This window comes from Leishmania mexicana, chromosome 23, assembly GCF_000234665.1.
Source record: "Leishmania mexicana MHOM/GT/2001/U1103 complete genome, chromosome 23".
NCBI lineage: Eukaryota > Euglenozoa > Kinetoplastea > Trypanosomatida > Trypanosomatidae > Leishmania > Leishmania mexicana.
The window spans coordinates 152303-169617 of NC_018327.1; the positions used below are offsets into that span (position 1 = coordinate 152303).

The following is a 17315-nucleotide window of genomic DNA, read 5'->3' on the forward strand; positions in this document are numbered from 1 at the left end:
CAGGTGAACCACAGTGGGTGGAAGAGTCGAGAATACCGTGATGCGCCTTGATGCGCGTGTATGCATGTGTGTGGTGTGTGGTGTGTGGTGTGTGCACACTATACGTGCTGTCCACTGTCACTTCGAAGAAAATGAAAGCCACGTGAAGCTGCACAATGGAAGCGAGTGCACTGTCGGATGGCGTGTTAGGGGCAGGGTCATGTCTGTTGGCCGGCCTTTGTAGGTTGTCGAGGAGTGTGATGGGCTCGTACAAGGCGACGCTACCTCTCTAATGTCTCTCACTTCACGCACGGCATCTCATCCCTTTCCCCTCCTCCTCCTCTCACTCTCGCACGTGCAGCGGTGCGCCACAGTACGCTGTGCGACGTGTACACCACGCTCTCAAGCACGCGCAGACACGCACAAGAAGCGAGTGCACGGTGATGCACGCTTCCATCTTGGCATCCATGTACACTGAAAGGGATGTATCCGTGTCCAGCGACTCCGCCTTGTCCGGCCCATCATCCTGCTGCGTGTCATCCTTGTCGCCGTCGTCCTCCTTCTCCGCCTCTGCGCACCGGCGAGGCTACGGCGCGCCGCCGCCACCACTGCAGCGTTTTTTTGTGCCTGAGCCACGCGGCTTGGCGCAGGAGACGAGCTCTGCTGTGCCCTTCGCCAGCATCGGCGGGTTGGCCGGGGAGCTACTGGCCCTGCTGCGCGCCACCGAGTATGACGTTTACCACGTTCAGTGTGTCGCAACGGAGGCTATGGCAAACCTGCAGGTTGTACGCTTGCATCTTATTGAGCGCACGCTGAATGCTGCCGTCGGGGTGGCGGAGGCGTGTCCATCGCGAGAGGACGGCTGAGGTTGGAGTACTGGACTGTCAATCGCTCAAGTAGAAACGTGGCTTCCATGCCCAGCACAGTCCTCCCCAGCTTCCTCCCCCCTCCTCCCCCAAGCGTGCTGGGGCCTCTGCTGGACAGTCCGTCCTCGCACCCCCGCCATACCTCCACCACACCCATACACATGAGTAACTTGTGTCTGCCCTTACGCTCCTGCTAGCCACTGCTGTCGTATTCACTTCTCCTGTTACTAATGATTGCTGCCTCTTCTTCTCGCCGCCGCTGCGTGCGTGGGTGCGCTCGTTTCTCCGTCAAGGTGTTCGCTACCTGGTGCACAGAACCACCAGAGCGAGGGCGGCGATCTCCATGTGCCGCAGGAAAGGGGCGCTATGCTCGGAAACTGACGAAAGGCTCAGCTTCCCGTATGGGAGGGTGGGTTTGTATACGGACGGTCTAGTGTGTGTATCTCTCACAGTGTTCTCGCCCCAACTCCTCCTCCTCCCCCCACTCGCCGGCCGCTCCTGTTCGATCTTGGCTGTCTCACCACCAACACACACGGGGTGACACACATGCAAAGAGTCTGGCCTTATTTCATACCTCACTCTGGTCTTTGCCCTTCCCCATCCATCCGACTTTTGGCTGCGCCGCCACACACGAAGAAAGCAAACCACAAGCGCTCGTAACGCCTCGTTTGGCTGGTCGAATCCATCGGCACCCTCTCATATCGCCGCCACTGCGCCAAGAGCCCCATCACATACCACCCGCCAAAACGGCCGCATCGGCAGTACCAACGTCCCCCCCCCTCCCCTCCCCTCCTCTTCCTAAAAGAAAACACGCACACACACACACACACAGACCCGCCTTGGCTTTCGAAAAAGCTTTTGGGGCTTTCCGATCGTCGTGTGGCTCTCTTGTCCTCCACTCCATCTCCTGCCCGTTCCTCCGAACCCCATCCTTCGTCAGCCACACAACCGACGCCCGAAGCCAAGCCTCAACCTTCTCCCTATACCCTTCCCACTGATCACAAAAAGACGCTGCGCGCCGCGCTAGCGCCCTCCTCCGATCACCACCACCCCTTCGTGTTTTCGCTGCTCTGCTGCTTCTCCTGCTTTACTGTTTGCATCCGCCTCCTCTCGTGTGTGTGGTCATCCGGCGCGGCCATTCCTTCCCTGTTGAGGGGGGGGAACCACGGCACGACGTGACACGCACGTCATTGCGGCAGCGGAAAAGGCACGCCTTCTGTCACGCATACGCGCACACAGAGCACGGCAACGTGTGCAGCAATCGAGCATGGCTGACACGCAACCTGTCCCGGCGACGGTGACGTCCGCGCATGGCGCCCATGCCGAGGCGTTTGGCGAGTCTTTCATCATAACACTGAGCTCTGAGAACCTGCGCGTGCAGCTGCTGTCGCATGGTGCGGCGCTAAACTCCGTGAAGGTGCGCAAACCGCACGCCGCAGCATCGACGACCGCTGCGGCGTCGGCGACTGCGGAGCAGGACGATGAATGGTTGGAGGTGTGCCTCGGCTACACGAACCCGGAGGAGGCCCTCAGCGCCGACGCGGTGGCCGGTCACACTATTGGACGATACGCCGGGCGCCTTGCCAATGGCGAGCTCGAGATCACGGGAACGACGTATACGCTCGCCAAAAACTGCGGCCCGCACAACCTCCACGGCGGTCCGGTCGGGTTTCAAAACCAGGAATGGAAGTACCTGTTGTCGGACGGCGGGGACGAGACCGGTGTGGCGTTCCACCTCGTCTCACCGCACATGGATCAGGGCTTCCCCGGTGAACTCTTCGTGACGGCTACCTACAGCATCATCAAGTCAGCTCCAGTACCCACCCTCAAGTACGTGCTGCAAGCCTCGCTGTCGGACAACACGCCAGCGGACGTGACGGTGATCAACCTGACGAACCACGCGTACTGGAACCTGAATGGTGCTCCTCGACCAGGAGCGGCGGATGCGGTGGCGCCGCTGCCGCGAAGCATCGCGAACCACTACCTGCAGTTACAGTCCAAGTACTTTGCCGTCACCGATGAACTGAGTATCCCGAATGGTGACATGCGTCCCGTCGAGGGCACCCCGCACGACTACTCGGCGCTGCGCTGCGTTGCCGAGGGAATGGAGGCGACGAAGGAGGAAGGTCGCGACGGTGGCGGCTACGACGACCCGGTCGCCCTTGAAACGTGGGACTCGACCCTGCGGGAGGCAGCTCTGGTGTACAGTCCAGCTACCAAGCTGCGCATGCAGGTGTGCACCACGAACCCAGCCATTGTTGTCTACACAGCAAACCACCTGCCGGCCGATGCCTCTGGCGCAAAAGGCCAGCGCTTCCAGCAGCACAGTGCGATCTGCCTGGAGTGTCAGTACTTCCCAAACAGTCCCAACGTGCGAGCCTTCCCATCGACAGTGTTAAAGAAGGGCGAAGCGTACAACGAGACTACGACTCATGCGTTCCAGTTCATGAACGCCGACATCACTCCAGAGGAGAGGCTGCTGCGCCGTCAGTAAACCGTGCCGTCCTGCGTGGAGATGCGTGTATGGGCTGGAGCTGCGAGAGGAGAGATAAACGGCGGGGAGAAAGAGGAAGGCGAACCTCAGCCGCCCCCCTTCACGTGCTGTAGGGCATGCGGTGCCTCTTCCGCCACTCCCCCGCACAAAGCCTCACGCTTGCGGTCCTTGTGCCCTCACCTGTGGAGTTTCACCTCTCCGCACCTCACCGCGACCCTCGACAAGGCAGCGGCACGCACTCTCCGTTGATCGACTCCCTATACTCCTAGTCTTGCTCTATCGTTTTGCCAGGATTGCATGTCGTGCGAGCTCGGTGACTTGCGTGGCATGCGCCTTTCCCGTGTATTCGCGTATGCGCGGGCACCGCATCCTCTCCCCCTGAAGACGGCACACGAATTTAGGAGCAAGAAAGACCCCTGGCACCACCGCAGGCGCACCGGAACGCATACTTGAGGCGGCGGACAGGGAGGGTGGAAGCCAGGGGAGAGAACTCTCAGCAGACAAGAAGGGACCATGAGAGCGCGCGAGCGAGCATAAGAGGGCGAGATGGGTTAGCGGTGAGGGAGACATGATGGGGAGGCGGTGCGCAGCTCTGTGGTCAGCAGCAGGCTCCCTTTCGCTGCCTCCCTCCTCCTTTTTTACGAATTCGTCGCCGCCCGTCACCCGCACGGCTTCCCCCCCCCCCCGCGAAGGGACTGCACGGACGAGACCGCGTCGGTGCCGCGGAGTGTCAGCGGCCATTTTTCTTCCGCCGCCCACCTCTCTCCCGCCTTGCTGGTGTTTCTTCTCCTTGGCTCTTCGCTGCCTTCTTCTACCTTCTTGTCGGCCCTCCCATGACACGGGACACCTCTCAGTGCGTGGCGTCAGGGCCCCGTGTGCGCCTGCGCTCGGCGGGAGAGGGGCCATGGAGCCCCCGCCACCCCCGCAATGCCGAACGGCTGCTGGCGGTGACAGGGTCGAGTGCCTACGACATGGCGAGGCCAGTGGGAGTCATGGCTGCCGATGTCGGCGGTGAGGTCCTGGATGGCGGTGCGTGGGGGAGCGGCGCGCGACAGTGGGCACACGCTCGTGCCATCCACATGATGTGCAGAGTATCGACACCACCACCCAAGCGTATCCCAGCCACCCGCCTCCGGCCCTCACACGGCTTACGAGTGTGGTGGGTAGAGTTGGAGGCACAGGCCGCGCTCTCACATGGCTGAGTCAGGCGCATGGCTGTAGCGCTTGTGCCTAGGGCTGCTTCGCACCACGCGGTGTGGCGGGGGCCTGTGGCAGGCCGTAGGGGGTGCGGGTGGCGCATTGTTTGTGGGTCAAGTTGTATGGTAGAAAGGAACCCTTTGCTTGAAGACGAAATGGGCCGTCGGCGTATCTTCCCTCTCCCTCTGCGTGTGTGTGTGTGTGTGTGCACCACTGCGGCTGCGACTCGAACTTGTGTGCTCGACAAGAGCAAAGAACCAGGCGAGGAAGTAGGGCTCTGCGAGTGCCATGTGCGCTGGTGGGGTACCGACGTTGGCATGTACAGTCCCGTGGGGAGGGGCGGGTAGTATCGCGTCCATGTCTCGGCTGTAGACGCTTGGATACCGCCGTCTACGTATCCCTCTCCCGCTGCCTGTACTAGGGCGCAGCAGACCCAAGGCATGTACAGGGGAGTGCACGGCTGATTAGGTGGTCATTCTGCTTGTTGAGGCTACGCACCGTCATGCTGTACGTATGCTCTCCACTTGTGGCGGAAAAGCCTCTGCACATTCTCTCTCCTCTCGCCACCTCTCTGTTACGTGCGCACTTGCACGCACAAAACACGCGCACATACACGCATCCATGCACTCAGTGAAGGCTGATCGAGCGCGTGGAGACGGAAGCAAGGATCGCGTGAAAGGCTAAAGAAAAAAGAATCCTGTGCTCCTGCGTCAGCGGCGTGCAGCTCTTCTCTCTCGCTCGCGATGGAATCGGCGCACTCGACAGATGCCACGAACTCCTCCTCGGCTTTCAGGCCTGCGCTCGGTGAACACGTGTAGGGGAACAAGTGACAGAGGCAAACGACCAGTGTGAAGGGCGCTGGGGCACGAAAAGCGGCATTAGCAGATCTCGCTCGTCCTCCCTTTCTTCGCTTTCCACCCCGAGCCCTGCCTCACACACGTGCGCGTGCCGCACCCTTTACCCTACCCGGCATCCGCCATGAACATCGTCACCTCCTACTTTCTCGTTCGCAAGCTGCCAGGCACCCTTGCCATCGGCGGAGACGTCCTGGAGCATCAGAACGCCCGCCAGCGCGAGTACTTGGAGTGTCTTCGACTCAATCAGCAGCATCCCGGCGTCGCGTCCATCCACCTCATCGTTGAAGGGGTCGACGCCTACGAGCACCTGCTGAAGCACGTTCTCTGCAACCCTCACTTCCAAAATGCATCGACGCCGACAACGTCCACGACGCCGGCAAGCGCACCGCACCGCAGACGCCATGCCGTTCCTATCGTGCCTGTGGTGCACTTTGCCAGCGGCATGCCCTTGTACGCCGACCTCTTCGCCTACGCCAACCAGCTCCTCTCGCACCGCCTCACGATGGTGTGCAACGCGGATGTGTATCTCTCCCCTGAGCACTTTTCGCTGTCAGCGGTAGGGGACCTCTTTCGCCAATCCCGCACTCTACCTCCTCCCCGCGCAGCGCGTCGCGGAGAGTGCCAGACGTTGACTACGGACATAGCGGAAGGGGAGGCGATGCAGTCCAAGTCTGCGCCGAAGCGAGCGAACCCTTTGGCGCTGGCGCTCACCCGCTACGAGAGCGATAACCCTCTCGACGCCCCATTCGTGTATGAGTACCGTGGCTCTCACGACGCCTTCGTGTTTGTGCCGCCGGTGCCGCCGTCGCTTGTGCGCAGTGTCGCCCATCCACAGAACTGCTACAAAGCCGAAAACATCGTCTTGCACGAGCTTCAGCAAAGTGGGTACCTGACACTGAACCCGACCTTGGGAGATGGCGTGCGCCTTGTTCACCGCCACGCCACCGATCTCCGGCAGTGGTTTCCGCCGGTGGACGAGTCGCGGTACGGTCGTGCACAGCCGAGCACTTTGGCACAGGCGGCATCGCGCATCCGTGAAGAAGCACGCGTGCGGTCGCCGCCGCCTTCTGTATAAGGGCTGATCTCTACATGCTCCCTCTCTCTCGTTACCATGTGTTGCCGGTGCACGTGGCGTGCCTTCAACGGCCCCTCTTGCGACTTGTTTTCCCTGTCGACTCCGGGTATGCAGCTCGGCGCAGATACTCGCTCTGCGTCCAACGCGCCAAGCAGCACGGCTCGCTCGTAGTTTTCCTCTCTGTCTGTCTGTCTCTGCATTGTCGTTGGTGCCCCTTTGCCGGTGCGCCCTCTCACATGATTAAAAACGAACAGGCATATTACTCCCGATAGTCGCGGGAACATCCTTGTCCCCTTCCACCCCCCCCCTCCCCACCCACCCACCCTCGCCGCCTCCATGCCCCGCTCCCACTCCCTCGCTGTAGGCTTGTACTCATCAAAACGGTGCGAATCGCACGCTGGCTCGGCCGACACCGTCTCGCGCCTCTAGCGTGTGCGCGAGATGCCATCCGTGATGGAAATTGGTGCGCACGTATGCCTTCTTCTCTCCTTTGGGGGTTTTTCCGCCTCTGCTCTTCCACTTGTTATCGACCTCTCCATCTCCCTCTATGCCTCTTGCCTCTGCCCTTGTTGTCACCTCCCTGTGCGCACACGCATGCCTGTATATGCATAGAGGTAGTGTGGGCGCGCGTGTGCGTGTGTCGTAGCAGCTGCGCTGATTCACGCCCTCCTTCCATCACTTTGAATACCTTATCTACGCTATCTTTTTGTTGCGACTGTGTTGCCTTTTGCTTTCCAAAAAAAATTTGGGTTGGGTGTGCAACCAAACACCCCGTGGCATCTCGCTGGCTGACCCCCGCCCACCTCCTCCTCCTCCTCCCCTACTCTCTCCTACACCCACACACCCTTATCTCCTACTCCCTCGACCCTTCCTGTCTCCGCTCACAAGGACACGCCCCTCCCTGCTTGCATCGCTCCCTCTCCCTCACACGCCTTCTGCGCCGCTGCGCCCGTGTGTGTGTGTGTGTGTGTGCACGCGTCTTCGGATTTTTCGTTTCGTTACTTGCAGTGGGCTAGTAGCCAGCTCCTCGGCTCGACCATCGTTCCTCCTCGTCAGAATAAGTGGACCGTTGTCTCTCCTCGTTGTTGATCTTCTACGTCACCTGTCTCCGGGGGATTCGTCTGCTCATCCGTGACTCTTCCTCTCCCGGTGTGTCGGCTCACTATACCTCGTACTCGATATCCTTGCTGATCTCTCCTGCCCGTCTTCTCATCCTCACGCGCTCTTCATTTCTCTGTTTAGCTTGCTGCTGTTGTTGTTGTTTGCGTTGTGTGTTCCTTGGCCTCCTCACTCCCCTCCCTCCACTGTATATTCGCTTGGCTGGAGGTGAAGGCGTCGTTGTCCCTGTGCCTGCATGTGAGCGTGCGCATTGGTTTTCGTTTTCCTTTGTTGTTGTTTTCCTCATCTAATTCTCCCCCCCCCCCATATCTCGCTTGACAGCTTCCCACCTCAAGCTGCTCTTCGGTGAAGTGGTACGTGTTTCTCGGTCGTTATCATCGTGTGTGCTGGTCGTGGAGAGGCGTGGCGTTAGTGCCCCGTACCTCTCGTCGCTGTCCTCTGCCCCCCCCCCGTTACTTTCTCTCTTTTGTGTGTGTGTGTGTGTGTGTGTGTGCCGCCGCCGCGGTACTCTCCGTTTCGTTTCTGTTGGCTGGAAGTCCTGGCGTCTTTCTCGCCATCACCCCATACACACACCATCATCATCATCATCATCCCGCTGTACAATTGTGAGCGCTCGCAGCCTGGGCCGCCTCTCCTACCTCTCCCTCTCGCTCTCTGCCTTGTTCGGTCCACTTGTTGCTGCTGTTTTCAGCATTTCTTCTGATTTCTTTGTTGCTCTGCTCATACGGAAATTGCCAAGGTCGTGGCCGAGAGCGCACGTGAATCCACATTAACGCGTGTGTCTCACGCTTCTGTTGGCGTGCTGCGGTGTTTGGTTGGTCAACGCGCGTGCGCAATCGGCCCTGTCGGGCTTCCTCGTCCCGCTCAGGGCATTCACGCAATAGGCAACGAGCGTAGAAGAGTCGAGAGAGACATAACGCTTCCCTACCACCAACACCACCCTCTTCCTCATCCTCTCTCGCCGCACCATCGGCAAGATGAGCGTCGTAGTACCCGTGAAGAAGTCCGACGATTCGGATGAGCGCACCGGCTTCTTAGAAGCACTGAAGCTGAGCTGGGCCTACACACTCGCCGATGTCCGGCGCCGACCGCGTAATATCATCATCGGCATCGCTGCGGTGATGCTGCTCGTCTTTTTCTCTGCTGTTGTCGTCATCGGGGTCTGGAAGACCCCATATATCTTGCTACGCCTCGCGGAACTAACAGTGGGCGAGATGGACGTCATTCTCTACGGTGACGGCGATACGCTGTTGCTCAACTACACAAAGCTGAACCAGAGCTTTGTCAAATCCCCGGTCGTCGCTGGCGCGGCGCCGCGCTGGGTCGCTCGAGCGGACATGACCTCCGCGGCGACCTATCGCGCACGCATGCACCACGCCACGGGTGCACGTACTAAGGACCGCGTCACGGCGACCAACATCCTGCTCATCAACTCCGAGCTGGAGAAACTGGCCGGCATTGGACGCGGGTGGCCGTACCGCGAGATTGGCTTTGACGAGGCCCAAATCTTCTTTTCAGCCGCAAACTACATCGGCGTCTCCGGCAACAAGGGTGAGCGCGTTCACCTTAGCCTCAACGCATCCTCTCTTAGCACGGCCATTGGCATCGACGCCATGTCTTTCAACATAACACGCCCCCAAAAGGTGACGGACCCCATCTCCTTCTACCTAAAGGCCTTCTTCCTGCTCAACAACATCACAGCGGACTCGATACCGGTGTTTGACGTCGTATCGCTGAGCATGGCAGCGACCATGGCGGACGCGGTGGAGACGACGGCCGGTAAGTACTCGAGTGCACTCGGCAACGTCGTAATCATGGACTGCCGGGAATTCCTGAACGTGCTGGTGGATCAGAGCTGCCTGCTTGGGCCGCAGACTATCAGCCCGGCAGAGGGCTACTACTTCCCGACCACTGCCGAGCTGTTCAACATCTCACTCCCCTCAACGAACTCCTTCAACATCCAGGACTATGCGATGATGGTGGTGGTGATGCTGGAGGGGCGGTACGACATGTACTATGCCGACACGAAGTCGCGCAGGGCAATGTTGACGGAGAAGAGCAACAAGCTAATGCGAACTGTCGGCCTCAACTTCGACGGCTCCGTGGAGTTTCCGGTGGACAAAACTATCCAGACGCTCGATACGTTCCGCACGTTGATGACGGCGGCCTCTGTGACGGTGGTTGTCGCCATTGTGGTGCTCGGGACCATCCTTATGTTCACACTGCTTCAGATCAACGCCGAGGAGCGGCAGTTCGAGTTGGCCATGATTCGCGCGCAGGGTATGCCGCGCACACCGATTATCGGTATTCTGGTTATGCAGACGCTCGCCTTCACCGTGCCTGGCACAGCGTTCGGTGTGCTGCTCGCATGTGCGGCGAATGCCATCCTCGAGAGGATGCTGGCGAACTTCACCATGGCCCCAGCCCGCTTGGGCAACGTCCCGATCGCCGCCATTGTGATTGGCATTCTGATGGGCCTGCTGCTGCCGCTGGTGGCCACCTACAGCCCGGTGAAGAAGGCGCTGAGCAGCAGCCTGCGTGACGCGTTGAACATCTACCGCCAGGTGTACAACGAGGCGCACGTGAAGGCTATTCGGCTAGAGGAGATGGGTCTAAGCATGTGGCAGGTCTTCCTCGGCGTCTTCCTGGTCTTTGCGGGCTTCCTGGTGTACTACCTCATGCCACTGAGCTTCATCTTTTCCAACATGATGATGTTCTTCATCCTGCTCGACTTTGTGCTCATCTGCATGATTGCCGGGCTGTGCATGATGACGTACGTCGTCCAGGGGCCGGCGGAAGTGTTTGTGCTGTATCTGCTTCTGTGGGGCCGCGAGACACGGCTATGGACGCTCATCCGCAAGAACTTGCGCAGTCACCGTGACCGAAACTCCAAGGCGTACATGATGTTCCTACTGAGCGTGGCGTGCCTCGTCGCATCCGGCGTGATGTTCAGCATGATGGCCACCATCTCCTCTCAGTTGGCGGAGCTGACGGCCGGTGCGCCGGTGACAGTGACATCGAAATCCTTCCAGAACCCCCTCCACCAGGCAAGCCTCGACGCGTTCCTGCGTGGTGAGGGAAGCCGCTACGTCTCGCAGTGGGCCTACACCTCTTTCGCGCTGCGCGAGTACCCACAGATCGCCAGCAAGACAAGGGTCGGCAACCTCATCGGCAACCTTCGCACCCTCGACGTGCGGGCGGTGACGGAGTTCTTCATGGACGCCACCTACCCGGAATTCAACATGGTGAACAGCTACCGCAGCGGCTACAAGTACCCGATGAACACCTTCCACCAGCGCGACGTTATCCGCAGCATGTACGAGCACCCGCCGCACCGCAACATAAGCAAGGAGCAGGGCATCATCGTCAATGGGTTCCCCTACGGAGTCAAGATTCCGAACGTGACGGCGAAGGAGTCGCAGGTGATTCCAATGATCATCTCCTCTGCCGCCCAGGACGAGATTGGGCTGGACGTGAACTCCGCAGCCCAGCTGCGCTTCAACTACTTCCTGAACGACAGTGTCCAAGTAATGTCCACCATCTTCTACCTTGAGCCGCGCGCCCTCATGGACCGCATCTCCGGCTTTCTCAAGGTCTCCTCGCTGCCCATCCTCTTCACCAAAGGTACCATTCTGGTGCCGACCAAGTACTTCCAGAGCCTGCTCAACCCGGCGGAACTCGACTTCGACCCGGAGCAGATGATCTCAATCATCCACCACGCCATCCTGGAGGTGCGGCAGTCAGTGCTGTATGTGCAGCTCCGCAGCAATGTCACGAGGCGCGAGCGCGAGATCTTTGTGAACGAGCTCCAGACGCACACCGATACTCTCCGCCACACAATTGTTGACACCGAAGCCACCGTGGAGCAGCTCCGCTCCGTGCAGGACCTGATTATGGGCTTCTTCTACTTCACCTCGGTCATCTGCATCACGCTTTGCGCTTTCATGATGTGGGCCACCTTCATATCTAACGTGCAGCTGAATGCGTGGACCTTTGGTGTGCTGCGCTCGCTCGGTTTCCGCACCGCGCAGCTGATGCGCTGCGCCGTCTACGAGGCCCTCTGTATCGTCATCTCTGCGTTTGCACTGGGGCTGGTGGTGGGCGTTGCGGTGGGCGTCATCATGGCCATCGAGCTGTGCCAGATCCTGGTCCTCCCGTTCCATTTTACCTTCCCCTACGCGCTGGTGATCATCGTGCTCGGCATGGCGCTCGCGGCCGCCATCTTTGGCTCCATCGCGCCGCTTCTGCGCCTGCGCAAAAAATCCATCTCCTCTGTCCTGCGCGGCATCTAGGATGGATTGTGTGTATATTTACGTGCGGCCTTCTTTTGTGCAATGGAGGAGCCTGCGACTCTACACTCCCTGCCGCCCAACAAACAACGTCCTTCTGCGTTGTCGACACTGTCCTACTCTTCACGGGTGCACCTTGGCGTCCAGGATCAAGTCTTTGAGCGTGCGAGTGTGCGAGTACGCTTCCCCCAGCGTGCATACGGCATGCTCCGCCGCTACTGCGGCTGCTTACCCTCTTCCCCCTTCCCCCCACCCCTCCCCCGAGTTCTCCCTCGACTCTCTGGCCCTTCTCCTAATGTCTTTGCTCTTTCTGTGCGATGCGAGACCTCTGGAGCGGCGAGGGCGAAGAAGTCGCCCAAGCTTTGCGGATCCCGAGAAGGGGGGCGGGCGGGCAGCAGTGAGAGCCCAGAGCGAGGGAGAGTGATATTCGTGAAAGCGTGACTGGGCACGTAGACACGCACGCGCGCGAAGAAACGGGTGGCCTAGAGGAGTCAGAGCAAGCAGAAGCACGGCGAAGTGAGGGCGGAAGGCGGTGACGGTGGAGGAGGGAGGGGGAGCTGTTGCTGACACGTACACTGGCAACTCTCCCCAACTGTTTGAGGGGCGCTCTGTGTGTCTGTGTCTGTGTGACTGCATCTCTCCCGCCACCTTCTCCCCTGGTGCGTTGAGAGTTGCGCCGCCTTTCGCTCTTCCTCCCTGGTGCGTCCCCCCCTACTCCTGCGCTCTGCTGTCATTTCCATTTTTCTGCGCGTCTTCACGCTCTTGCGCTGTGGTGTATGCGCACTCTTGCTGCTCCCTCTGCTTCTTCCGTTTTACTATGTTCGTGGGAAATCTGGGCCTTTCTTTTGATGCTTGTGTTCTATCGTTGATGGCCCGGCGCTGCTGCGGCAACCCCCCCCACACACACACACACGAAGCCCACGACTCCGCCTTGCCTTTCCTTCATTGTTCTCTTGCTCTACTCCCACGCTACCTCCCCCCCTCTACCACCACACATCCTTTCCCGTGCCGCCGTCGCCACCCTCCCCTGCACATAGTTCAACCTCTGTGTAGATCAACGCATTCAAGCTGCAGTCGAAGGGCTCGTGCTGCCATATCCCCTGCAGCTCTCTCAGAGAGGCGAGGGGAGGGCATTGCGACAGGAGTTCGAAGGTGTGTGTGTGAGAGAGACGGAACAATTCGCGGGCATCACGACACGAAATATCTGCGCTCCATTCGTGCACGTACGACCCCCAGGGTATGCCGAAACCTCATGTGTCTCTTCTCTTCCCCTGCTTCGATCTCTCGCGCCCATCTACCCGCGTCTTTTGCATTCGGCTGCTGCAGGAAACAACACGAAAAAAAAAAGCCAGCGAGGCGGGAGATTTGGAGAGAGGGAGGGGACGGCGACGGCGCCACTTCGCAACGGAGGAAGGCCGGGGGAAGGGACGATGAGAGTGTGGGGAGCCCCAGCGTAGAGGGGTTGCGTGCGTTGCACACCTGTGAGCATGTGTGTAGCGTTGGGAGAGGGGGGGTGAGAAGTGCCTTTTGCTCCTTTCGTTTCTAATGGATGTGCTGCACCACCTCAGCAATGTTTTGTTCGCTTCCTGCTCCACTCGGCACCTTCTTAATTTTGCATTCTCCTGACGAACTCAGCGGGATCCCTTTCGATCCTTTAGGCGCGTGTACGTTGGTGTGTTTCCCTGTGTCGGCGTTGTTGACGAGCCCGAGAGAACGACACCCTATGGCCTGTGCCTTGATTTGAGCTTTCTGTCGGTGAGTCTGGTAATCCCGCTCGTCTTCTCTTCCGCGACTGTTTGGCGAGCCTCCACGCTCCTTCCTCAGCGGCGCGTCAACACACACACACATTTCTTTGTTCACCTCCCCCTCCCCCTCCCCCCGCACGCCACGCCACGCCACACCACCACCCTTTCCCTGGCACCGCACCTACGAACTTTGTGGTCTATGCTGCGCAAGCTTGATTGCGACAGTGCACGAGTCATCGCAGCCCCTCCCCCACCTCACCCCCTTCCGCTTTATTCTTCTCGCTCTGTGTGGTCCTCGATGACGTTGGACACTGCAGTGCGTGGTGTCAGGGCCCAGTGCACCAACTCTCACTGGGGAGGCCAGGCAGCCATCCATACGATTATACAGAGTGTCGGCCGGACTCGAGCGTATTCTACCCACCCACCCCGGTGCTCAAACGGCTCACTGGTTACTGGGTAGAGCTTGAGACAGGGGACGTGCTTCGATGGCTGAGCCGGCGCACTGCTGTGACGCGTGTGTCTAGGGCTGCTTCGGCACCACCATGTGGTAGTCTGTGCCAGGCCCAAGGAGCGACTAGGGAGTTGAGTGTAGGTCGACTCGTGTTGAGTATTCCGCCGGTGGACCTGCGGAGGAACAGCGAACACGCTTTTCTTTTGGGCCGCCGTCTTCTTGAGGCGGGATCACGTTGGGCGCTGCAGTAATGAGGCGCCATCCGCGGACTTTCGGCGCTCCATCAGCGAGCGCTTCTCCTGGTGCGCGTCCGCGCAGAAACGTAATCCGACGGCCCCCCCCTCTTTGCGGCAACACAGCGTTGTGTGCGCGCAGTCTTCTCTCCGATGGCTCACGCGCTCTTCCCAGCGGCAGCCGCTCCTCATCTTGCTGATCGGTGCGCGAGGCCAAGCCAACGCATAACCTAGAAATGGCCGAAAGAGAGGCGCTATGGGCGGTTTGCGCCGACGGTGGAGGCGGGTATAGGTCGGGGAGTCCAAACAGCTCACAGAGGAGCTCGGAGTGTGGGACGGTGAATGCGACCTTTGCAGCGCTGGTGTCGGCAATTCCGTGACGACGCCTTTTTTCTTCCAAACCCGGGAAACACAACAAGTCCTCAGGGGTCTCTTGGCAGCGGTGGTTGCGCATTCACGGTGTGCGGGTTTGAGAAGCTCGCCAACGCCGTGGATGCCGTTGAGGTGCACCGCGAGTGATACACGCTCCACATCACCGCACCGCAAAAGAGGCGTCCGTGGGCAGAACGCGCAAGTGGGTGATGGCGTCCCGCACGTGAACACGCGCAGCAGCGGGGTACTGGAAACACATAAATCGAGCCAGGCCCCACGGCTGGTCACGTCGCTACCGACGGCCTGTATGCCGTAGCCTTCGCTGCGCACGCCTACTTCAAAAGGCAGTTTTGCAGGCACTTGGCTTCCACCATGGCGGGGCACTGGACCGTAGCAACACGCTGAGGTGGCTGGCTTCGCTACGGTTGAGCCTTCCGTCTTTTGCGGAGCTGTTTGACGGTGTGCACCTCTGCGCTCTCCGTGTGTGTGTGGTGTGCGTGTCTGTGTGTGTGTGTGTGTGTCTGTGTCTGTGTGTGTGTGTATGTCCCTCACCGTGCAGTCCGTTCCACGTCTCCAGACCACTGCGGTGGGCGCCGCCAATCTTTTCACTTTCGCCGTGATGCAGACATAGAGGACGAAGAAAGAACAGAAAAAAATGACCATCATGCGAATCGGCACGGACGCTCGCGCGCTCTCCCCACGCTCTCTCTCTCCTTTCCCCTTCCCACCCGTTGCGGAGGCGGGGATGGCCAGGCGCCCACAGGTGTGCACGCTAGCCCCCTTCCCCTCTCTCCTCGCTGCATTCACAGGAGTTGCGGGTAGGAGGAAGGGGGTGGATTGGAGAGAAAATGATGGCATCCTGCCCCTTGTACACGACACAACCGCGTACATGTCTGTGGGGCGTTCTCGACAGTGGTCACGGGAGCGCTCGTTGTTACCACGCGTTGCGCTTTTATGTGTTCCTTCTTTCAGTTGTGCGCCGCATTTTTATTTTGTGTGTGTGTATGGTGGTGAGGGTTCTGGCCTCTTCGCATCGACCTCACCTGCAGACGGAGGCCGCGCAGCACCGCATAGAAAAGTGGCCTGGCGTCCCCCTCTGGGTCTACCCATCTCCGTCTTCGCCGACTTCCCTCTCTCTACAATATGCACCCACATACACACATGCACACCTGCAAGCGTGAACGTCGCACGCATCCTTGCACGTGTGCTTCCGTTGCGCCGTCATCTCCTAGAACGACTTCTCTCCGCCAAAACTGCTGATCATTGCTGTCTTTTGCCATCACATACCCACGTGCGCGCATCCGCATATACCCCCTTCCCTCCCCATCGCCATTGGGTTGCGTGGAAGCAGTGCTGTGTCGCTCTCACGTTCTCTCCTGCCTTCTCGCCGTTCTCCACTCCGTGAGTGGATGCGCACCTGCTGCACATCTAGTGCCGGAGCCACACGTGAAAACATTGTCTCGGGTCGTGCGCACGCCTAGGGCCAGTATCTTGCACTCAATGGGATGCACATCATCTGCAGAAGCAAAACCCAACGAACCACATTCGTCTTCAGCTCGTCTACCCCGAAACCCCGTGACGAAACCTCCCGATCTGATGGGCACGCTGCGCCATCCGCGTCCGGGCGCGCGTGAAGGGGCCGGCTTCAACCCTGAAAACGCCGCCGGTGCCGAGCACATCAGCCCGCCCATCGCCACGGCCCGCAGCAGCAGCCGGGTTAGTGCTGTTACCCTCCATGGCGTCTGTGGCTACACCCGAAACGGCGTGCCTGCGTACAGCAATGGCACCTCGAACACATGGACGAGCACGAAGAACTTCCGCGAAGGCATCTTCATGGGGTACCAGTGGCAGTGTGTCGAGTTCGCCAGGCGGTGGCTCTGGGTGACGCACCGACTGTTGCTGCCGGAGCGTAAATGCGCCTACTGCTTTGCTAGTTGCACGTACGCATACCGACTCAAGAAGGACCCATCACCCCTCTCGCAGCGGGCACGTGCGGCGATGCAGGGGGCTGCGACAGAGGTGAAGCACCTTGGACCGTGCGAGAACAAAGACGCCTGGGAAAAGGTACCCGCCAAGTTCGTGAAGCAAGGCTCACGGGTGCCTCCGGTGGCGGACAGCTTGATTGTCTACCCGATGAGCTGGGGTAGTCCGTGGGGACACATCGGTGTCATCACCGCCGTTGACCTGGATCGAAACTGTGTCTACGTTGCAGATCAAAACCGCTACTTTCATCACTGGAACGGCAAGTTCTGCAGCGCCGTCTTTCAGCTGGACTGCGACAAGGGCCGATTCTACGTACGCGACCACGAGAGCGAGTGCTTGGGGTGGCTAGCATTCCCAGCTGCGGTGGAGGGGCACGACGTGTGGGGTGCCGGTGACCGGGCGCCGCTGAAGGCATGAGAGAGAGAGACAGCGAGAAGCGGGGGAGTGAAAGCGAAAGGAAATGATTTCCCTCCCCCCACACACACAAACCACCCCTCCCTTCCTCCTCCCAGTGCGCGCACATTGTGCGTCTCGTGGCGTCTGCCCTCCCTCTCTCACTCCCCCCCCCCCATCCCTGCAAGTGCCTTCTTGGTCGTATCACTGCTTTGAATGTGCCTTCCGCTGTCTGTGTGTATGCAGTCCCCTCCCCCCCCAC

General features: G+C 59.8%; 5 protein-coding genes across 5 annotated transcripts; all 5 read left to right on the plus strand.

Annotated features, from left to right (window-relative positions):
- Positions 1-422: 422 nt before the first annotated feature.
- Positions 423-845, plus strand: LMXM_23_0420 (hypothetical protein, unknown function; the record flags this gene model as incomplete). The annotated part of the gene is made up of 1 exon (XM_003875618.1): positions 423-845. The coding sequence occupies one exon, from the start codon at positions 423-425 to the stop codon at positions 843-845; it is 423 nt and encodes a 140-aa protein (XP_003875667.1).
- Positions 846-2112: 1267 nt separating this feature from the next.
- On the plus strand, positions 2113-3339 carry LMXM_23_0430 (aldose 1-epimerase-like protein; the record flags this gene model as incomplete). Its single annotated transcript, XM_003875619.1, has 1 exon — positions 2113-3339. The coding sequence occupies one exon, from the start codon at positions 2113-2115 to the stop codon at positions 3337-3339; it is 1227 nt and encodes a 408-aa protein (XP_003875668.1).
- Positions 3340-5514: 2175 nt separating this feature from the next.
- LMXM_23_0440 (conserved hypothetical protein) lies at positions 5515-6468 on the plus strand (the record flags this gene model as incomplete). The annotated part of the gene is made up of 1 exon (XM_003875620.1): positions 5515-6468. One exon carries the CDS (start codon positions 5515-5517, stop codon positions 6466-6468), a length of 954 nt encoding a protein of 317 aa, XP_003875669.1.
- Positions 6469-8564: 2096 nt separating this feature from the next.
- Positions 8565-11879, plus strand: LMXM_23_0450 (permease-like protein; the record flags this gene model as incomplete). Its single annotated transcript, XM_003875621.1, has 1 exon — positions 8565-11879. The coding sequence occupies one exon, from the start codon at positions 8565-8567 to the stop codon at positions 11877-11879; it is 3315 nt and encodes a 1104-aa protein (XP_003875670.1).
- Positions 11880-16177: 4298 nt separating this feature from the next.
- LMXM_23_0460 (putative trypanothione synthetase) lies at positions 16178-17077 on the plus strand (the record flags this gene model as incomplete). Its single annotated transcript, XM_003875622.1, has 1 exon — positions 16178-17077. One exon carries the CDS (start codon positions 16178-16180, stop codon positions 17075-17077), a length of 900 nt encoding a protein of 299 aa, XP_003875671.1.
- Between the last annotated feature and the right edge of the window lie 238 nt (positions 17078-17315).